Source organism: Epinephelus fuscoguttatus, linkage group LG6, assembly GCF_011397635.1.
Source record: "Epinephelus fuscoguttatus linkage group LG6, E.fuscoguttatus.final_Chr_v1".
Lineage (NCBI taxonomy): Eukaryota > Metazoa > Chordata > Actinopteri > Perciformes > Serranidae > Epinephelus > Epinephelus fuscoguttatus.
This window is the reverse complement of record NC_064757.1, coordinates 16552453-16570762: the sequence shown is the minus strand read 5'-3', so window position 1 is coordinate 16570762 and position 18310 is coordinate 16552453. Positions and strand designations below refer to the sequence as shown.

At 41.0% G+C, this 18310-nt stretch overlaps 2 protein-coding genes across 2 annotated transcripts in view; both read right to left on the bottom strand.

Annotated features, from left to right (window-relative positions):
- LOC125889858 (probable E3 ubiquitin-protein ligase HECTD4) overlaps window positions 1-7099 on the bottom strand; it is a 43812-nt gene extending 36713 nt beyond the window's left edge. Inside the window, 2 exon segments of the mRNA XM_049578079.1 lie at window positions 2013-2566; window positions 6405-7099. Of these exon segments, the coding sequence (XP_049434036.1) occupies window positions 2013-2566; window positions 6405-6551 (701 nt within the window). The 5' untranslated portion in view covers window positions 6552-7099.
- A 1371-nt stretch (window positions 7100-8470) lies between these two features.
- Window positions 8471-18212, bottom strand: LOC125890982 (group 3 secretory phospholipase A2-like). Its single transcript, XM_049579933.1, has 7 exons — window positions 17596-18212; window positions 15452-15584; window positions 14447-14581; window positions 12934-13928; window positions 12369-12498; window positions 10093-10212; window positions 8471-9935 (listed from the first exon to the last, which is right to left on the bottom strand). The coding sequence occupies exons 1-7, from the start codon at window positions 18077-18079 to the stop codon at window positions 9749-9751; spliced, it is 2184 nt and encodes a 727-aa protein (XP_049435890.1). The 5' UTR covers window positions 18080-18212; the 3' UTR covers window positions 8471-9748.
- Window positions 18213-18310: the final 98 nt, after the last annotated feature.

The window sequence follows — 18310 nt, the reverse complement described above, 5'->3', positions numbered from 1 at the left end:
TTAACTTCTCTTCTTATTGTTGTTTTTTTTTTTTCATGTGAGCAAAGCACAAGGTGAATATTGCTTATAAAAACAATCTGCGACACCCCTTCCTATAAGCATACAACACACTGTGTGTATAGCCCTGTCTCTCCCAGGGGCCCTGTGCTGCTGCCCCATAAAGTTCACAAACTGTAGAATAATGGCTAAAGCTGCAGCAGGAGACAAAACTTATCACTTTCTTCTGTACTAACATCACTTTCAAACAGCGTCAGTACCTCGTGCTGAAAGAGCACAGATCAGACTACAGCAAGAGCTTAGTTTGACGTCAGAACATTGGAACACTGCCCTGCCACTTAGCTGACAGAGAGCAGGGATGTCTGTTTATGCCCACCAATTTAATGATATATAAAATATCAATCACTAAGTGTTCAGCTATGCCTTTATCTGACCGTGCTACAGTGTGTGTTGGATGGTTTTGAGCACTGAATCAAGCATGATCATTCATGTAACATGTACACTGAAGAGAGGGGAAGGGAAACTGATCAGTAGGTCAATGATGAGCTTATTTTAGCTTTGGCTGCCAGGAAAAACTGACTAACTGATTGCTTCTGAGTAGAGTGACTAATGTTTTCGATAAGACACTTTCTTGATCACGTTATTTTGACTTGAAGTGTTTGTATACATTAATATCCCTTTACTGATTATTGTTAGTTAAATACATTGGGTCTCATTCATGAAACATGAGCAGAAGGAATTTGTGTGTAAAGTGTTCGCAGACGGAAATTTACGTTCATGTCCGCATTCATCAATATTTTAGTAGCTCCGATCTTTTCGTAGCTACTAACAAAATCTACTCCTGCTCCTGACCACTTGTAGTGCTTGTGTAAATTTAGTAAAGCACATAAATATTGCTTGTCACGACTGGAAATTACAATTTTAACTCGTATCGCGCTCTGTTATGTACACAATACACAGATGCCTTTGAAACACGTAATCTAAACATGACAAAATATTAAAAATATAACACATTTAGTTAAATTAGTTGGCAATTAGCAGGTTTAAGATCCAGATTAGGTTCATGATTGTGAATTATCTATGTAAATCGACTCAATAGATTACACGTTCTCTCTACATGTTGAATGATGATAATAAAAATATCCGTAAGGACAGCCGGATCACAGTCTCTTCGGCCTCGGTGCCTGGGTTCAGCAGGAGCAGCAGGTGGTGGAGCCACGAAGGAGCATGTGCCAGCTGAAAGAATTATTTGAGACAACACGTTTTTTTTTTGTTGTTGTTGTTTGTTGTTGTTTTTTTTGTGGCTTTTTGATCATATGAATGAATAAATCTGATTTGAAAAACGTTTAATTTACGTTGTATAAAACAGAGCTTTAGGCTATTAAGGTTCAAATAATTTGAAGACGATGTATACAAAACTGCTGTAGGCTATATGTTATCCGTATCATTTGTTAAAATAACCATTTACGCTTCACCTCTGACACGGTTCTTTGTACTACGGAGACAACATTAACAGCATCTGTTACCTCCCTCCAGGCCTTCGCTTTGCCTGTCCCTGTCACACCACTACTAACTGAAGAAACTAAAATGTTTTTTCTTAAGTCCACATCACCCAAAATTATTTCGATCTCTGCTTCGGAAAAATTCTTTTTTCTTTCACTCTCTTTCTTTGTTTGCGCCATGACTGACAGGTCGATTGGATGCACCTACACCTCCTTATATGGTGGTCATTGGCTATTCATGGGCGGGGATTTATGCTAATTGCTGATTACCAGGAGCGCGCTGTCACTTTACGATGGATTGGCATTCATGATCATACACATGTGTTTACGATCAAATCTGAGTTTCTCGCGGCGTTCCTGAATCCGGAGTAGGTTTTTAGTAGAGTAGGCTTTTATGTGCAAATCTACACACAGATTTACTCACTTTTCATGAATGAAACCCATTGTCTATAAGAGCCAACAGAGGGATCCTAACAATTGTGAAGGTGGGACAGCGAGTATGTATGGCCTTACCTGGCACAGGCAAGGGCCACAAGTGCAGCAGCAGCGTTTTCCCTCTGTCTGTGTGTGTGGAGGATCTGCGTCTGAGCCTGCCCCTGTGGTTGGCCTGACTCCTGGGCACCATCTTCCAGCCAGGAGCAGAGCAACCCCTCCAGGCCATTGAGGCAGTCAGCGGGCTCTTTGCTGAGGCTGAGCGGCTGGCAGTCCCGGAGGCAGGCTAGCAGTACCTCTGCTGTGACACCGCAGAGCGCTGGGTCACTGCGAGTCTGGGACTGCAAAAGGGGAAAGACCAGCAGCAGACCGACACGGGAGGTGAAGGGCGCCTGCTCGGGTTGCTGGAGCAGACCTTGTCTTTTGAGCAAGGCCAAGGTCTCCTCATCAGCCCCTCCAGTTCCCTCTCGCTCCTGCTGCTCCTCCAGGGCCAGCTGCCGTTGCGCCCCCCACAGGCCGCGCAAAGCATTGAGACGGTACTCCAGCAGGCGTGCATATGCATTGCTCTGATTCCCACAGACGGCACGCAGACGCTCAGCGAGCTCTATCGGGTTCTTCGTCTCAAATGTTAGAATCTGGAGGACAGGGGAAGATAGTGAAGAGAAAAGAAGGAAAATGTTTACATTGACAGCAGTCAAAATTGAGACAATTTGTCTGCACTAGTATCTTACCCAAATTAAATTTTCCACATCAGAGGGAATATTGACTCAGAGATGTGTATTCAAATACAGAAGAAGAGCACAGCCGTGGAGAATTTAAATTTAACTGACATGGATTTGAATTTGGGGTTGTGAACGTTCTACTTTTTCTGATTTACCTGATTTCACAGAGCATTTGGTTTTATCCACAGTCTACTCCTTACACAGCTAGGAGATGGAAATCTTTTCTAAACTGACATCTTTAAACAAAACAGCAGGTAAAGCTGGTCTACTGTCAGCAGAGCCAAAAACAACCAGTTTGTCCTCAAGGTGTATAGGCCAATGTGCAGCTAACATTTAGTTAAAATTAATCTTATTATTTCTCACATTGCTATAATCTATCAGTACAACACTATTTCCACAGTACAACTACGAATCACTTCCACAGAATAAACCCTTGTGTCTACAGTTCCTTGGTCTATGAAATAATGGTCAGAGATAGCAAGGTACATTTGGGATAGCCTATCACAAGTGAAACAATGTGCCTCGTGCACTTAGGCAGCATTTCAGATATTGATTACACTCTGTGGCCCATGAATCATGGACTAGAAAAAAAATCCATTACACCATTTAGCAGGCACAATTTATATTGATTCAATTTCAGAAATGCTACTAATGTTACAGTAACACTCCTTAACTGGATGCTGGGCCTTCTCCACCTTGCTCTGCAAAACACTGCTGCATGTGGATAAAAATAGTCAGCATCACAACACCTTCGGAAACAGCATTAAATGACCCAGTCAGTCTGAAAGCTGGACACGAAGGCCAGAAATGTAGAGAATCTGAATATAACTATTTTGGTGTGAGCTACTACCACCCATACATAGGAGGCTGACAACAACTAAGATGGCTACTCTATTTCTGTGACAGATTTGCTTTATAAATGTAAAAATAAAATCCAATTTTTCCAACATATCATTAAACATCATTTTAACTTTCTATATTTGTACATGCACCATCCCATTCACAGAACGCTTTAATTAGCATGCCAACCTAATGAGTCTCACCCACATACATGTTACCATTTTTGCTCGGATTAAATTATCCGAGGGATCCTGGGGACTTTATACTGGGGATAATGTGGCCTAACCATACTTTGTATTAAATATTGTAGGCCCAAAATTCATGGTAGACAGGTGATGAAAAAACTGATTACACAAAATGCCCATATGTTCAGTGTCATAACTATTTTGAGTACCTTGTTGCAGGTTACGATGATTGACACTATTTCAGTGTTTACAAGGGAATATTGCACGCAAAGAGTAGACCAATGTAAAAGTGCAAAAAAGCCTTAAATTCATGCTGCATGCTGCAAAACCAAACAGTGGTACTTTCAGCAGCATCTTGTGCATAATCCAAAGTGTAAAGTCCAGCTGCCAGTTGTCGTGCCTTTGACAACACATTCACATTGATTCCTCTTTTTCTAGAGCAGCTTTAACAAAAAGCAAAAGTTCAGAAGCTGTGTCACTGCATGTCTATTGTTGAGTTTAACAAAATGAAAAAAATGGTGAGGGGTTCAAGCCTGCCCATTCACATTCATTAATTAAACAGTGGTTTGTCATCTGTCAGAGCTGCTGATTGAACATATGTACGTATAACAGAACAGCATGTGGCTGATGGCGGAACAGTAGTCATCTGCAGCTGTTATGTTTCCAACCCCAGTATTATTAGTGCTAATAATGTAATAGTGCTGTGTATGGTACTGATAATGAAATGAGTAGTACGATGTGATTTTGAATTGGACAAAGGCAAAAAACAAACTAGCCATTATAATACCAGCTCATAATCTGGTCAACAGGTCAGAACAAAAGATGTTATGCAGTAGTAATACAACCGGCTGAATTTGTACAGTTGAATTCACCACACTGTACATTGTAGAAATCAAATCAAGCAGGCAATGTCTGTTGATGAGCACAAAAAACCTTATACCCATCTCAGCATACTCCCTGTGTGAGCCTGACTACTGTTATAACATACTCTAAAACAAAGCCATGAGCTGGAATATTAGCACATTCAAATAAATTTCTTCGGGATTTTAAAATTGACTTAAATTCCTAACATTTAAAAAGTTTTAAAACCTATATATGTTGTCCACACGGTTTCAAAATAATTATTTTAAAAAGACATTTGTGCATTTAAGCCAGGGATTTGCAAGCATGCCTTTTTGTTAAACGTTAGTAGATGCAAAACATTGGAAATGTACCAATGTATTTATGTTTTTCCTCTAAATGCTATGAGTTGGGGAGCCTAAATTGGGAATGCTTGATTGCAGGTGTGAACTCTTGTAAAGGTAAATATACATGAGAGTCTGAGACTGAACTATATGCGTTATTTCATTAAAAATGATTAAAATTTAAAAGCTAATATTAATGACACATGCAGCAATGGCAACAGACAGATAACAGTATTACAGCTAACACTGTGTATCATTGATTTAAGTGGTAAACCATCACCCTCAGTCACTGTCCAGTATTCATCATTATCTACCACCGACCAGGCATTGTGCGTATGCTTGTGAGTATATGACATGAGTACTGCGGCAACTGTACTTTATAGACTGGTGGATATTACCAGCTCTAGCTCTATTACATGACAGAGAAACGAAATATCGAGGATGAAGCATTTGATAGCTCGAAGTTTCCATAGGCATCACTGTCGAGTATGCGTAATCTAACAACAGAGACACGTCCGGTTTCGAGACTTCGCCTTCAAAATAAAAGCCTACATTCCAGATAAACAACTACTGCACTCTACGTAAGAGCACACTTCACCTTATCACTGCATTTAAAGTACTGTCTGCCTTGCAAAAGGCACAAAACAAATGTTAAGTTAGGTGCTACTTGATGACTGTAACAGAAGAATAAATGTCGAAAAAAAAAGGTCATTATTTTAAGGTATTAAAAAGAAAGGCCACACACAGCATACACTGTTTAACATCTAGTATCTGACATAACATTATTTTTTATGTTCAGAGAATAAGAACAGATGACATGAGTCATAATAGCATTTATTGTTTTATGATCACTGTTGAGTATGCTACATTAGCAAACATCATACAACAATTGTGAGTAAGCAGTGTAGCTGCAGTTTCACTATTCACTGGTATTAAATACCAGGAGAGCCATGTCATCCTGAATTATGGGTTAGCAGCTAACATGTTGTGACAGAGAACACTGGACCTTAAACTGCCATCTGTGGATCCATAGTGATATTCACTGTGTGGTGCAATCTGAGAAGTTACTGCACTGGCACAACTGATAAAGTTATAGCTGTGCAACTTAACACCTGAGGTAGAGGGATTCCGTGCAGTGTGTGCACCTCTTCATATGCAGTTATTACAATATACAATGTTAGATAGCAAGTAATACCTAACTTACATAACACTATGTGGGCATATTAACTTAGTTACTGACCATTACACGTGGGTTTAATTGAAATCATATTGCAGCCTTTCGTTTACAGAACTTATATTTTGAAAGAGGTGGTAGGAAGTGATTTGACAATGGCCGTTATCTTGACAGTCTGTCAATAACATAACATGCAAGGCAGGAAACTTGCTAACGTTAGCGTTACCGTTGTCACTGAGGGTGTGTTGCAGCCAACAGTGAAAACACATATATACATTAAAAGAAACTAAACGATACCCTTATCACAGCAGTGAGCGTGTGTTTCTATATATAAACCTTTGTGTGAGTGGGAGATGGCTTTCACCCACCTCTTGCTCGGTGTCCCCCTGTTCCGACACTCCAATTTCACTGGGCAGTTCGGCCAGATCTGTGACCCGAATGAGTCCGTCGTGGAGGAAAATGGTCTCCTCCTTTACCGAAAGCCACTGGGACGAATCCACAGCCCCGGAGCCCATCGCTCTCTCCTCCGACAGTGATGCCAAAGGGGTCGAACATTAAAAATTCAGTGACAGAATGACAGAAACGCCCTAGCTAGCCTGCTAGCGAGCTACAATAACATAACTGCCGTTGCTGTCGCCGTCTTATCTGACGGTAATGTTTGACTGGCAGACTGTAGTGCTAGGGGTGCAAGCAGATGGAGGGCAGCCAAGCAGTGAACAGGCAGTAGTGGCAGGTCCTCTTCGTATATCATGGGTGGTCGTGTCGTGCTAACGGTCGCTGCTGCTAGCTGTCTGGCTTGGTTAGCTGAAAGCGATGCTAACTTACCGTACGGGATCGTTATAACGTTACCGAGTAGAGTGGGCGTGACACCCGTGCTAAACCCGTTATTGCGCCGTTAAAACGACAGCCTTCTCAGGACGAAGACTGCATCTGTAGTGAGCTCTCTTCACAGTTGAAATGTGAGCGCGGACAGCTTCGCTAACGGCCCGGGCGCTGTGTCAGTTGCTGGAGAAGATAAGAGTCTCCCAGCTGTCAGTGCGACGCCATGTTTCCAAGGCCAACTAGCTGCTCCCAGCATGCACCGCGGGCCAGAATAAAAGCTGTCAAAAATACATTAGTTCATTTTGGTTTCTAACAACACAGCTTAAAACAACACAAGGGACAATTGTCACGTCCCCCAGGGATTATGTTGTTCAATTTTATGCCAAAATTTCATGTTGATAATAGGAGTCACAGTGACCTTTATCTTGACTATCTGTACTGTGCATCAGATCACAATGGAGATAGGGTGAAGTGAGGTAATGTGGGACATCAGGTAAAATGGGACAAATAAGGTCTTACATTTTGGGCTCTTTAAATATTGCCAGCCAGTCACCAAACATTACTGTATTGTTTCTACAAATGTCCTTTACATGAAATACTCATTTTTATTGGTCTGAGACAAATAGTATGCACAGAGCAGAGTCAAAAAAAAATCACTGGTCACAGAAGTAGAGTTCTCAACAGGTCGAAAAAAATTGCAACCCAAACTGTGGGTAACCAAACCCATGTGAGCTGAAGCCCAAACCCAGCTTTTTAAAGATCATCACATAAAATACTGAGCCTAAGCCCAGCCAAGCCCGACCCTGCAAAAAGCACTACTTGGATTCTAATGCTCTAAAATATGGACCTGCTCAATGGATCACTGACTCTCTACCCTGTATTTCCCTGCCAGAGAAGCTCCATGCTCTGGCCGGGAGGAAGGACAGAGAGCCCAACATAGAGCCTGGTTGCTCCCCTTCCTTGTTTCAATGCTTGCAGGGTGTAAAGGAGAGGGAGCTGCTTGCAGAGTTCTCACTTTTCGATATTCGCAAATTATTTATTTTAAAAAGTAAAAAGGTTTTTTTTCCACAGCCCAATCTCGACTCAGCCAATCAGCGCAGCACACGGTCCAATATGTCAGGCTTTTTGGGACCCATCAGACTCGGGTTGAGACTGAGAACTCCAGAACATGCCAGGAAAGCCATGTGGCATGTTGGTTTTCTCATTTTGGTAATAAGTATACTGCAGCTAAAACAATAATAATAGAAATGTTGCATTATATTAAATGTTTGACTTACAATCATAATATTTTCACAATGCACTTTAGGGTTTTGAGTGAGTAGCCTACATGATGCATTCAGGTAACATGGGACAAAAATTGAGCTAAAATGGGACATTTTTCTAAAGTACCAGGTACCATAAAAGTATGAGTTATGCTGTTGTGTGCTGCCCTGTACCACTGCAGAAATTGTTTGTATTTTTGTCACTTTAAAAATAAAAAAGAGAATGCAGTGAGTCCATGTCAGCCACAATAGTCCAGAATTACCCATTAATGTTACATGCCAGTGTCTCTATTCTAGACAAAGATGGCAACAAGGAAACAGGCAGCAAAAGAATAGGGAAAACAGGCAGAAAAGTTGGACAGTCTTTTTAAAGAATAGCCACAGATTACATTAAAGATTTTATAAATTAATGACTGCACTGCTAAATGGATTTAACCATTAAAAAACAAACAAACATGACTGTCCCATTTTAATTTACCAGCTGTCCTATTTTACCTAAACATGTCATTGGAGTGAGGTAGGAGTTCTTCTATGTTTGAACATCCAAAGTTTCTAAATGATTTTACTTGGCAACATATGACAGCTGTGTTCTATATCTAATCTACTTGGCTGTTATCATCCTTTTAAGTCCTGCAATGAGGTAAGAACAAAACAAGAGACGAAGAACATTTTTAACATCAGATTATAAAACTTTTAAAGAGAACATGACAAATATAAATAACATACAAGTGAGACCCCAAAATCTGGAAACCTGTGACGATTCTCCAGTTGAACAAGAATGGATCTTTGAATTTATTTCAAACAACTGACATGGCCATTTTCCATGTCTCATACCTTGTAAATAAAAATACATGTCTAAAAGAATCCTGATGCAACACATTGTAAGAGCTGGAGTCTATGAAATGAATTTGGATTTGGTGTGTTTTATAAATGAAGTAAAACATATACCTCTGTATATTAAAAATGAGGTATAGGGAGGTGCCCAGTAGCTCAGTAGATATGACAGTTGCCCCATGCATAAAGGCAGTGTCCTTGCTGCAGCAGCTGTGGGTTTGATTCCAGCCTGTGGCCTTTTGCTGCATGTTGACTTCCATCTCTTTTAATTTCATGCTCAAAAACTGTCTTGTCAATAAAGGCAAAAAAGAGAGGTAGGTATCGCTTACACCACACTAAATTGCAGCCTTTTCCATTGATGAATAATATCCCCTCTGGTTTTAAAGTTAAACAAGAATTTGTTACTGGACTTAGGTCATTTAGGATTATGATTACGGGCAGGCTGTGGGTTGTTTTGGAAAGCAGTGTGGAGTAGATGTAGTCATTTAATGCAGGTGATAAGATGCCATCCTATGATCATTTGTGAAACTGATGTTGACATATGACTTCAAATAATTAAACTGAAACAAAAGATAAATAATTGTATTTCCATTTTCAATAGGCCTATACAGTTGAATGGCTTTCAGTTTGACATGCCAGTTTGTTTTATAAATATATTTATAATATATTTGAGGATTTGAGTCATTGCATGTTTTCAAACACACTGCCATTTTACAACATCAGAGAGAAATAGGAAACGCGGCATGAGATGTGAAGCTTATAAAATTCATTGTTGCTGCACATACAGGCTTAGTCTAAAATCGTGTGAGCTGTGCTATAATCGCAGCTTCTTTTTCCAGCCGTAGGCATCGCTTATAAAGACGAACAGGAATCCCTCTTCTTCTGAAATTGCCTGAATTTCGCACCCCAGCAGTGTCTTTTTCCTCTATCATCTTAAGTGCTTGAAGTAGGTCAGAGGCTTTAGTGAAGCCTCCAGAACAGCTAGAAAAGAGACATAAAAAAAAGTGTCAGAAACAGAACCCAACCTGATAATCTATTAAATAAGCAAAGTGAGTTAACATATTAGACAAGAGACTATCCCTGCTGTAACCAAAAGTTGCTGAAGATTAACATGAATTAGATTATCAGAGCTTAAAACCTTTTTCTGCGGTGGCATTTTTTTCCCTCTGGCAGTCTGAAGCAGTATTGGGAGACAAAATCCATCAGTAGCATGGGGAGAATACTGGCTTTCTTGATGCTTTCAATCTGAACAGCCAAGCTGTAAAATTGACAAAAGACAAGTTACCTCACATACAGAAATAAAATAAGCAACAAAGCAGGAATAAAACAATGGAGTGTGATGTATATACAGTATGCGATAGGCATTTATGAGTGACTCAGAGAGACAGACAAAGAAAGAGAAAGCTGCCTGTGGGGGCAGGCCTTCCTCTGTCTTTCTACCATGCTGTAGATAGGAGTGAGCAATAATAGTCTAGCTATACATATACTGCTGTAGCAGCATACCATAGTAAGAATTACAACACATACTAATATATAAACATTACTAAGACATAAGACTATAGCCTGTTATCCAAAGAAATATATATTTCCGTGCTGCTCTTGTTCCAAAAACAAAACACCTTTTCACAGCAGACATATTGACTAACTATAAAAGGTGTAATTCATAATATTAATGGTGGATAATTAATTCCTTTTTGCTGCTTCAGCTTGAGGGTCACTGTGTTGATCTTTTTCACAGCGGACATTTTGATTTGTCATACTACAGGAGCAGACACACAGGTATCACTGATTACAACAAAGATGGCTTTATTCATTTAAAGGTTCCACTTTGCCATTGAACTTAAATGCACAATGCAAGAGCTCTCGAACTGGCAAAAAACAAGGTTATTCTATGAAGGCTGGGATATGCTCATTGACTCGATGAGAGCTATGGGGTATTTCATATGCATACTGTAACTGGAGCTGTGATGTTGAAGGATTACAGCAGACGGCGCTAGAAATAAAGGGATGGTGTCCATTCAGGTGCTCTTTGGATGCATTATTTTTAGCTTCTTTAAGTGTCCTCAGCCTGACAGAACTTTTGGGTACACTGGAATGGATGGCAGCTGATATACAATAGAACAATCTTATATAGAAAGCATTTGTTTATGGTCTCTTGTGAAGGGTCTTTTGATAATTGCAGAATTGTAATTTTCATCCATGTCTTTATATACAATATGTTGTGACCCAAGGCCGACTGTGGAGTGGATGCCTCAGTGAAACAAATCAAAATGCCCCCATGTTCTATGACAGTGCACCTACTATTGAGCCTTTTGGCAAGTGCAAACCAGATTCTAATGCGTATGTTTTGTACTTCAATGGTATGTTGCAATATGATGCCATGACTTCTTCTCATTTTAATCTCCTTGGCCATAACGAAATGGCATGTGATCTTTTCCAGGTGTGATGATTCAAGATATCCACTGTGGAAAAGGTTTATTGAGCATGCTGGCTCACCGTCACACTGTCATGGCAAACTGGGGCAATTAATGGAACAAAGCCATTGTTAATGTTAGTGGTAATACAGCAATGTCTGCTGTGAAAACGGCATGTTGCTGGGTATTTTCTTAAGTACAACTAGACAACAATGAAAAAAGTTTTTAAAGAAAATTCAGTGATTTTACAACCTTAGTCCTTTTGTGTGTGTGTGTGTTTTTAATAATATACCTATCATTTAATATTATACTGTACTCCCCCTATGACTGTGGAGACAATGCTGGTAACAATTTTATAACTACTTTCAATGGCGCCACTACAATAAGAGCCTTAACAATGTTCTCTCAAAAAAAACAAACAAACAAAAAAAAGAGAAAAATCCTCCTGTGATTCATTTTAATGAAGTTGCACTGGTTACGTCATCTCACTGTAATCCACAAGTCGAATCATGAAGTAGCTCAGGTATGCAAAACAGAGTCGTAATGGATTACAGGGATAAAAGCTTGTATTTTGGAATGTCCAAAGGTTGTGTAAGGTTTGTATTTCTTTGACCTCAGGGGAGTATGTTATAAAGCTGTTATGCCAAAACACGTTAAAAAAAAACAAGGAAGGCCTAAGTTGTGAAGTTGGATTTAACCTGTCAAAATGGTTTAATACTCAGTTTACCCACAGAATTACTCAGCAGTAAACACAACAATAATGAGGTAGGATTGCTTAATTATATGTAAAACTCAGGGCCAATTTAGATTAAAAAAAAAACATGGACTGAAGAAAAAAAAAGAGGATCAGCTGTCCTTTTTAATGAGACAGACCCCTGACATGTATTTTTGAATGAATGTAAATTCAGAAAAATATAAAGCCTATATATTTCATCTGTGAGACTTGCATATGTGAATATACAAATATGGGGAAAGAAGAGCAAAAATGCTGTTATGTTACCGGCTGGTGCAGTTACAGTGGTAGGCTGTCTTTGACTCCGTGTTCTTCAGACGATACTTCCTCTCCGAGGGACGGATTTTGTATCTACATTCATCCAGATGTTTGAGACTTACACACAGGAGGTGACTGTCTGCAGGAGTCAAAAATAAACACTGGTTATCTCACAAATAATTGAAGCATGCCCACATCTCTTTAGATAACTAAGCAACTTAGTTTCCTGTTGATTGTTATGTTGTACATCTTTTAGCAAGCGTTCGTCAGTGGTGAAAATAAGTATTCTTTCCCACCTATAGGGGGCACAGCTAGTTTGAGCCCCTTAAGAAAAATGCCCTGGGCCACCTTTTTAAAACAGAATAACCCCAGTGAAATTTTTGTGTGCTCTTTGAAGATGAGAGCCCTCTTCATCACCTTTTTCCAAAATGCAGCATTGCTCACCTGGAGATACTAACAATAACAATGAATACATGGTTTTAATAGTGTAATTGTTACACTGAAGAGAGGCCTCTTACTGTATGTGTCAGAGGCCCCAGCAGATGTAATGGGTTCAGCAGCTGCTCGAACTCACCTGTAATATTATGTAATGTAGTGTTTTCCTTCAGGCTTCTCCCTGCATGCGTGCTTTGAGCTATGGTACTACGCAGGGGCTCCTGGCTTGTATTATTCTGTAGTGGAAGGGACTTGCCATCCTTATGAGTGGAGGCTGTTGTCTTCAGTTTTGTTGTGACTGGCGTTGCAGAAGTAGTTGTACTCCAGAGTCTTGTCAAAGTGTCTTGTTTGGTAGTTTCTGTTGTCTTCTTGAGCCTGTTAGCTGTTGCCACTTTGACTGGTAATCTATATGTAGTTGTTGAGGGTGTAGAAGTTGTCATGTTAGATGTTGTGTTTCGTCCTAGACAGTTTTTACAATGAGGCTGAAAAGAGTCACCTCTCACAGGCATCTTGGGTCCACAACAGTGACTCAGTTTGGAAACGTTTTTGTGACTTCTGGTGGTTTTGGTGATTGTTGCTGTGGTTGTTGTTGTTGTAGAGGTTGTTGTCGAGTGTAGCTGAAGCTTTGGCTTCTCTGTTGAAGATGGGGTGCTTTGTGTTGTAGATGTTGTCTGTGAATATGAGTATGTGGTCACCTGTGGTGAGACTTGGCTTCTCTGTGTGGAGTAAGCGGACAGGCCTTTTCTGGTGCTTCCACCTCGTTTTTTATTTGGCATCAATGTGCTACTTTTTGTAACATTAAAAAGACCTGTTTTCATTGAAGGAGTGGTAGTGTGTGCCCTTGACGTTGGGGGGATTTCGGAGGGCGCAGCTGAATACAGTTTCCTTTTGCATCCTTTCCCCTTTCTCCTTCTGAGGGGGAAAGTGTCTCCTTTGGGTGGGTCTCTGGAGCGGCATCTACGTTCACTCTTGGGTGACTTTCTGTGAGGGTTAAACACAGAGCTTTTGTTTCCATGCTGTCCCTCACTACTTGTTAGCACACTGTTGTCAGTGTTGTCCCTATATTTGCTTGAGCTATTGTATGGATGGGGATTTCTGAGGACAGCATAGAGATCCTTTTTGACTACTTTGCACCTATAAAGAGAAAACATCCATGTTAAAACCAAGTCACAGGAAAACATTTGATGCTTTACTATAGGCCACATTTCTCACATGCCTATTGAATTAGGGAAGGGTACACTTTATATCGCTATTTGGGATAATGATGTGTAATTTCAAGGAAGATAATTACAGTAACACAGTGGAAATTCAAGGATCACTCACTCACAAACAAATCTTGAATTATAGTTTGTGAATGCAATGCCATTAGTGCTAGAATGCTAGGTTAACTGTTTATCATTTTTAGTTGGTAAGATGATCTGTTAGTAACCTGATAGATAAAGTTGTGGAAACAGAGCTGAAGTTGGGCATGGTGCCCTTCATGATATTGTGAGGTTTGGCAGGGTGTCAGGCATGTTATTACAAGTACACCACTGCTGCTCTAGCTTTCCATACAACCATACCTGCACTTTCCACTGCTTCATTTTATGGTGTGCACTCGTTGTGTGTCTCACAGTTAAAGCTTTGAGCACCATTGTCAGTGTTTCACTTACCCTCCCCACCAGTGCATCTCAGCGCATCGCTTCTCTTGCTTGAGATCAAAGCAGGGAACCTGCAGGATGTTGAAGAAGCTGTAACCCACTATGCTGGCAGCAGTGTCATTCGCATTGAGCAGGCACTCTCGAAACCTGGTTAGAGGGGCGGGAGAACAAGCCGAGGTCAAGTAACACTCCAGTCAAAACAAGTGGGTAGGGGCGTCAGTGCCTTAGTGGTAGAGCAGGCACCCCATGTACAAGGCTGTTGCCGCAGGCCCGGGTTCGACTCCAGCCTGTGGCCCTTTGCTGCATGTCACTCCCTCTCTCTCTCCCCCTTTCACACTTGTCTGTCCTGTCAAATAAAGTTAAAAATGCCCCCAAAAATATCTTTAAAAAAAATGAGTGGGTAAATATTCTTGACTGCTGCCTCATTTTGTCTATACCTTTAGTCCAAACAGTTCCTAACAACCTATCTTTTTAGCTGGGAGGTGAATCTTACAATGATTGTATCAGTTACTACACATGCACCTGTCAGGAGCACTAGTTATGAAGTGAGAATTAAAATGATATCGCTGCAGGTTTAAATAATAGGAGGAACGGTATGCATCCAACACAAAAGTAGCAAGCAACATGTTCACTCTTGATATCAAAGTTTACCCAGAGGGCTGGTTGCCATTATATATTTATTTCTCCTGGATGAATAGTAATATAACCTGGCCCCAGGTTTTCCTATTTCTCTTCATGGGTTTACATTTTTTGGCATGGTGACAAAATTATAATGCTGGCATTTCAGAGAGGAGCACTTTCATCGGTGAGAAGTGTAAGGTATAAAATGCACACAACTACCACAACACTTAGAAATTCAGCTTTCAAGCAGGTCTATTACATGACTACCCTTGTCAGAGCTTTATGAGGACAGGTGAGGGGCAGATGGGAATTCTCGATCGCAGGCGTTTCTCTGGAGACAGTGAACACCTAGCCTCCCTCCTCAGTATTAGATGCTGGGAGCATTCTGAGGCTTACCTTTGGTCACAGTCACAGTGGGAGACGGTGTAGAAGTTGTTGTTTAAGAGTCCATATTTCGTCGTACGACCCAGGATAATATGCAGGCAGTGGTCATGCTCACGGCAGCATCTATCTGTAGTCTTAAACATCCCTGTACAGAAGAACAAGATTTAAATTCAGTCACATATCAAAGGAACACTTTGCACTGAAGCAAGTCCTTGCCTCATTTAAAATCAAAATGCCTCACAGTCATTCATTCATTCAGTCATTCATCTTCTAACCGCTTCATTCTTTTGAGTGTCGCGGGGGGGCTGGAGCCTATCCCAGCTACATCGGGCGAGAGGCAGGGTACACCCTGGACAGGTCACCAGACTATCGCAGGGCTGACACATAGAGACATTCACACCTATGGACAATTTAGAGTCACTAATTAACCTAGTCCCCAATCTGCATGTCTTTGGACTGTGGGAGGAAGCCGGAGTGCCCGGAGAGAACCCACGCTGACACGGGGAGAACATGCAAACTCCACACAGAAGGGCTCCCACGCCCGGGATCGAACCGGCAACCCTCTTGCTGTGAGGCGAGAGTGCTAACCACCACACCACCGTGCCGCCCCCCCCCCTTATTTGAAAATTAAAAAACCAAGATCTTAAATTTAAAAAACTACCGAGGCACATCTTTGTGATGTGGTTTCTGTATGAATCAGTAATGTTTGCATTGTGTGCGATAACTGTACCCATCGGGTCCACTGACGTGGAATAATGCCACAAACATATCAGTAAAAATTACTGTTATATAGTGTATCTAAATTATGATATCCCTCTAAAATATCTATGCAATTGGATTACTGTTTATGATGTTTTTTAGTGTCAAATACCAGTGACATTTGACTGGGGATATGTTGAAGTTCATAGTTATTGTCAATAGACAATAATCATAGCTCCTAATCTGCAGTAGGCACTGATGAAGTGAGAGGCGGGGACAATTTTAGGGTCTAACAGCTGTTGAGGGCCCCTGAAGACCACCTTTGGTCTGTATTTTACATTCTTTCAGGGGGCCCATGCTTACTCTGGCTGCTTGCACACTGTAAAATCTCACAGGTTGATTTTAGTTTAAAGAAATCTAGGAAAGGGATTACTTTGAAAAGGGTAAGTAAATATAACTACTAGCCCTAAACTATATTTACATTATATCTAATTATTAAGTTTATTTGAATTTTAGTTTTATTTACTTAATTTTGTGAAATTGTTGCAACTTAAAAATGACAACTGTGGGGCACCCAGTAAGCTCACCTGGTAAAGCAGGGTGCCCCATGCGCAAAGGCTGTGTCAATTCTCACTTTGTTACATGTCATACGCCCTCTCTCTCACTCCCCCCTTTCACTTTAAAGCTGTCATATCTAATAGAGGCAAAAGCCAAAAAAAATCTTTGAGAGATTACAAGTGCAATTAACTTTTTTTAGTGTAACAAATATACAAATAATGCAGACATGTGCTCAAACCAATACCATTTAAATAAACACAGCCAAGAGCTCATATGTATCAACAATGACAATAGTATGAAAATTAAAAATGAGATAAATAAAAGTCAATAATATAACATTATAATAACAATTTATAACTGAATAAATTGGGTAAAAGACTGAACTTTGTATAAAAAAAATAGCAGAAACTCTCTGAGGCTTCTTTCACCCCTTGAAGACACACCATACTTTAGTCTGCCCATGCACAAGGATTTGTCTCTAAATGCAGCTAGAACTGAGTGACTGCTTGAGACAAAGCTGCTGGAGCACTAGTGTACACTGTCATGTCTTTACCCGAGAGAGGGAAATCAAGTTTCCAAAAAAGAAAGACAAAAAGAAAGAAAAAGCAAGAGAGAAACTGACTTTTTAAAAATGACAAATTGAAAGGTGCCTCAGGGAGACACGGATCAAGAGAGGAAGGGTGGGGGCCCCACAGGGGCGGCTCATGCATAGGACCCAGAATTTGGTGCTACACCTCTGTGTACATATACCACATGGAAGTGACACTGTAATGCTTATACCCATCAACCATTTCCCCTGTGTCTCCTCTGACCACTAATGCCCTCTTTTACCAGCAATAGGCCCACACATAAGGGATAAAAATACATAAAATAATAAAATCAGAGTTCACCAAACTCACCTAACTGTTCGTAACTGCGCGCTCTGCTTCCATGGCCACACCACAGCGTCCCTGGGAAAAGCCAGGAGCGTTTCATCCGAGTTTTCCCCTCTGTCCCGTCACTTCTCCTGCGCCTGGTAAACTCTTGCGCACTGGAGGAGCGCGCGCAGGGAGACTCCGGAGCAAACAGCATGCTGATATTTAACCTCTGGGTGATTTCTTGACCCTGGGTGCCGCTACTTTCGCAGTGAGTGCGGTATCTCTCCGTGACACGTGGATTGGTTTCTACCTTGCATCCTACCGGTCGCGTATCCTCGGACCACAGTGTGAGGTACAGGGTGCGCACACCGGCTGCGTCTTGCCGCAGGAAGGTGACGCGTGTCTGTCCGTCATCTGCAGGACTGGAACTGAGACAGGAGGGACCTGATCCGATCACATCTCGTCCTTTGGATAAAATAGGCGACGATAAGGCGAAAATAACTTGAAGTAGGCTACTGATTTGCATCTCAGTGCAGGATGGCTGTATCCAGTTTAAAACGAGTTAAAGGGTTAAATGAATGTCTGAATGAACGAGTTATTACATTTGAAATGCAGCCTCGGTATTTCTGCGCCAACCGGCTTACAGACGTCTGTCTTTATATGAGGAGGGCATGTGGGCCTCCGGCGTAAACCGTTTGTGGTGAGAGGTCCTCTTATTGGTGTGTCTGTATGGGGGCTCGTCAGAAATATGACACAC

Coding starts and splice junctions, on each gene's coding strand:
- LOC125890982 (XM_049579933.1), bottom strand. CDS start 18,079: ATGCAAATCAGTAGCCTACTTCAAGTTATTTTCGCCTTATCGTCGCCT. Junction 14,582..15,451: donor CACTGTGACTGTGACCAAAG/GTAAGCCTCAGA, acceptor CCCTCTAACCAG/GTTTCGAGAGTGCCTGCTCA. Junction 9,936..10,092: donor AAATGCCACCGCAGAAAAAG/GTTTTAAGCTCT, acceptor TCTCTTTTCTAG/CTGTTCTGGAGGCTTCACTA.